This window comes from Nicotiana tabacum, chromosome 5 (assembly GCF_000715075.1).
Source record: "Nicotiana tabacum cultivar K326 chromosome 5, ASM71507v2, whole genome shotgun sequence".
Classification (NCBI taxonomy): Eukaryota; Viridiplantae; Streptophyta; class Magnoliopsida; order Solanales; family Solanaceae; genus Nicotiana; species Nicotiana tabacum.
Genome location: NC_134084.1, coordinates 40,499,210 through 40,502,378, shown reverse-complemented (window position 1 = coordinate 40,502,378; position 3,169 = coordinate 40,499,210). Strand labels below are relative to the sequence as shown.

The 3,169-nt window shown below is 37.2% G+C and overlaps 1 protein-coding gene across 1 annotated transcript; it reads left to right on the top strand.

The window, feature by feature from the left end:
* Window positions 1–715: 715 nt before the first annotated feature.
* On the top strand, window positions 716–1,726 carry LOC142180761 (uncharacterized). The gene is made up of 2 exons (XM_075252828.1): window positions 716–1,402; window positions 1,679–1,726. The coding sequence occupies exons 1-2, from the start codon at window positions 716–718 to the stop codon at window positions 1,724–1,726; spliced, it is 735 nt and encodes a 244-aa protein (XP_075108929.1).
* The last annotated feature ends 1,443 nt before the right edge of the window (window positions 1,727–3,169 follow it).

Genomic DNA, 3,169 nt, shown 5'->3' with positions numbered 1-3,169 from the left:
ATACTCAACATTCCTTTATGCACCATTGCCTTCCTTTATGTTGTTCTATTTGTCACTATATTCCTTTATGGATTCACTTTCGTAGTTTATCGGCTGGGTATTTGACTGCTGATGCTTTAAGTAAGGTTGCTAGTACTGTTGGTATGCCAATGTACACAGACAAGTACACAGCTGAATTGAACAAAATCTCTTATGCAAGAGTGTTAGTGAAAGTGGACATAACAAAGCCATTGATAGAGAATATTGAAATTATGACTCCCAATGGTATAAAACAACGGGAAATTATATATGAATGGAAGCCAACATTCTGCAATGAATGTTTGCATTTTGGACATGATGTATTTGAATGCTGGAAGCAAGGTAAGCAGGAAGAAGATGCTGAATTCAAATCCCCTAAGAGAAGAAATAGAGGCAGAAATAGGAAAATTGTACTGGAATGGAAGCTAAAGGATCAGCAAGAACAGGGATATAGGAATGGTGAGGTGACTGAAATTCAACCTCCAATAGATGTTGACAAAGGGAAGCAAGCTGATACAGATCAAAACAGAAGGATAATGCACAAAGATGATGGCACTAAAAGACAACATACTTCAATAGATCAGCAAGGTGAAATTGTTGAAGCTAGCAATGCTAATAGATTCAGAGTATTGGAGGAATATGAACAAACATCTGCACAGGGAGGGGGTTTGAATTCAAACCCCAGACAACACCCACCATGATCATTAGTACTTGGAACATAAGAGGGCTAAACAAACCCTATAAGCAGAAAGAATTGAAAAACTTTCTGCAGAAGAATAAAATAGACATTTTAGGATGTCTGGAAACTAGAGTCAAAGAAAAGAAAGCAAAAAAGATCCTGTATAAGGCAGCAAAGGATTGGGGATACTGCTGCAACTATACAAAGGCTGAGAATGGTAGAATTTGGGTACTGTGGAAGACCAATCTTTCAGTCAACATTGTTCAAGTTCATGAACAATTCATTCACTACAAAGTGAGTGATTCAGTAATTGGATACCAGATTATGTTGACAGTAGTGTATGCTAGAAACAAACTACAGGAAAGAACAAGTTTATGGTGTGATTTACAACTGGTAGGGGGACAGGTTCAAATTCCCTGGCTCATAAGTGGTGACTTCAATAATGTCCTAACCACTGATGACAGGTTAGGACAACCAGTCACTATGAATGAGGTGAAAGAATTCAAGGATTGTATTGACTCTATTCAATTGACCCCATTGAAGACAAAAGGTTGTTTCTATAGTTGGTGCAATAAGCAACATGCAGATGACAAAGTATACAGTAAGATTGACAAGGCCTTTGGGAACTTTGAATGGATCAAGGAATATGGGCATGTGGAAGCTGATTGCCTAGATCCTGGGGTGTCAGATCATTCACCTATAGTGGTCAAAATATGGAAAAGGAAGAATATATACCCCTAACCATTCAAGCTGTATATGGTAACAATGAAACACAAGTAATTCCAACCTATGGTGAATACAATATGGAAACAGAAGCTGGGAAATGACCCTATGGACAACATATGGCAGAAGTTATAAAAACTGAAAGCTGAGGCAAAAGGATTAAATAGGGAGATGACAAGCTATGAGAAAAGATTGAATCAAATAAGATAGCAGCTGGAATATACTCAGATTAATCTAAAGCTTGACCCTTTCAATCAGGATCTGATTGAGAAGGAAAAGCAGACCTTGTATGAACTAGAGAAATGAAGTATAATAGAAGAAAGAATTTTGAAACAGAAGGCAAAAGTAAACCGGATAGACTATGGGGACTCAAATTCCAAATACTTCTATACACAGTTGAATATCAAAGCAAGTAAAAACTCAATTACTACTGTGTACAATGATATGGGAGTTAGAGTTACAGAACCTCAAGCTGTAGAAAAAGAATTCACTACCTTTTTCAAGCAGTTGATGGGAACTGACATTGGGATTAAACCATGTCCTAATACCAAATTCATCAAAGCAGGAGCGTGCTTGTCATTGGAACAACAACAAGAACTAATAAAAGAAGTAACATGTGAAGAGATTGATGAAGTAGCGAAAGATATGCCAAATGATAAAGCCCCTGGAGTTGATGGGTTTCCAATAGAGTTCTTTAAAAGGCACTGGGAAGAAGTGAGACATAATGTATATGATGTTGTACTGTTTTTCTTTCAAACAAGCAAGATGAAGCAAGCATGGAATTGCACAGCCATGACATTGATTCCAAAAGTTCCTGCACCTACAACTGTGAAAGACTCTAGGCCTATTGCTTGCTGTACTACTGTCTATAAAATCATTGCCAAGATTCTGACTTAAAGGATCAAAAAGGTAATTGAAGGTATCATTGGGAAAACACAGTTTGCGGTCATAAAAAGGGAGGAGCATTGTGGATAATATACTGTTTAGCCATGAGCTGTTCAATGGGTACAATAGGAAAGGCTTATCTCTAAGATTTGTACTCAAGGTTGACTTAAGGAAAGTATATGATTCTTTGGACTGGTAGTTCCTAAGATATATGCTCACAGATCTTGGCTTCCCTCAGAAATTCATAGTATGGATAATGGAGTGTGTGACAATAATATCCTATTCTCTTGTACTGAATGGAGGATTTACTAGACTTTTCAATGCAAAGAGAGGTATAAGACATAGAGATCCAATGTCTCCTTACCTCTTTGTGATTGCAATGGAGTACTTGCAGAGGGAGATGAATCAACTTGCTATGCAGAAGGAATTCAAATTTCATCCAAAGTGCAAGAAGTTGGGAGTGACACATATTTTTTTTTCTGACGATTTTTTAATGTTTTGCAGGGGTGACACACAATCAGTTACTATAATGCAGGAGACCTTTAAAAGGTTCTCCAATGCATCAGGATTACATGCAAGTGCAGAAAAGAATTCTATTTATACTGTTGGTGTAGCACAACATATAAAGGAACAACTGATTGAGTGTACATGATATGAAAAGGGTAGTATACCTTTTAAATATCTGGGAGTTCCACTGTCTGCAAGAAAACTGAACATTCATTAATGTTTGCCTCTGATTGAAAAAATTACAAAGAGAGTCAGATGCTGGTCAGCTAGGATGCTTTCATACTCAGGTAGAGTCCAGCTCATAAAATTAGTGTTATTTGGAATACAAACGTATTGGGCTAAAATTTTCTTACTGCC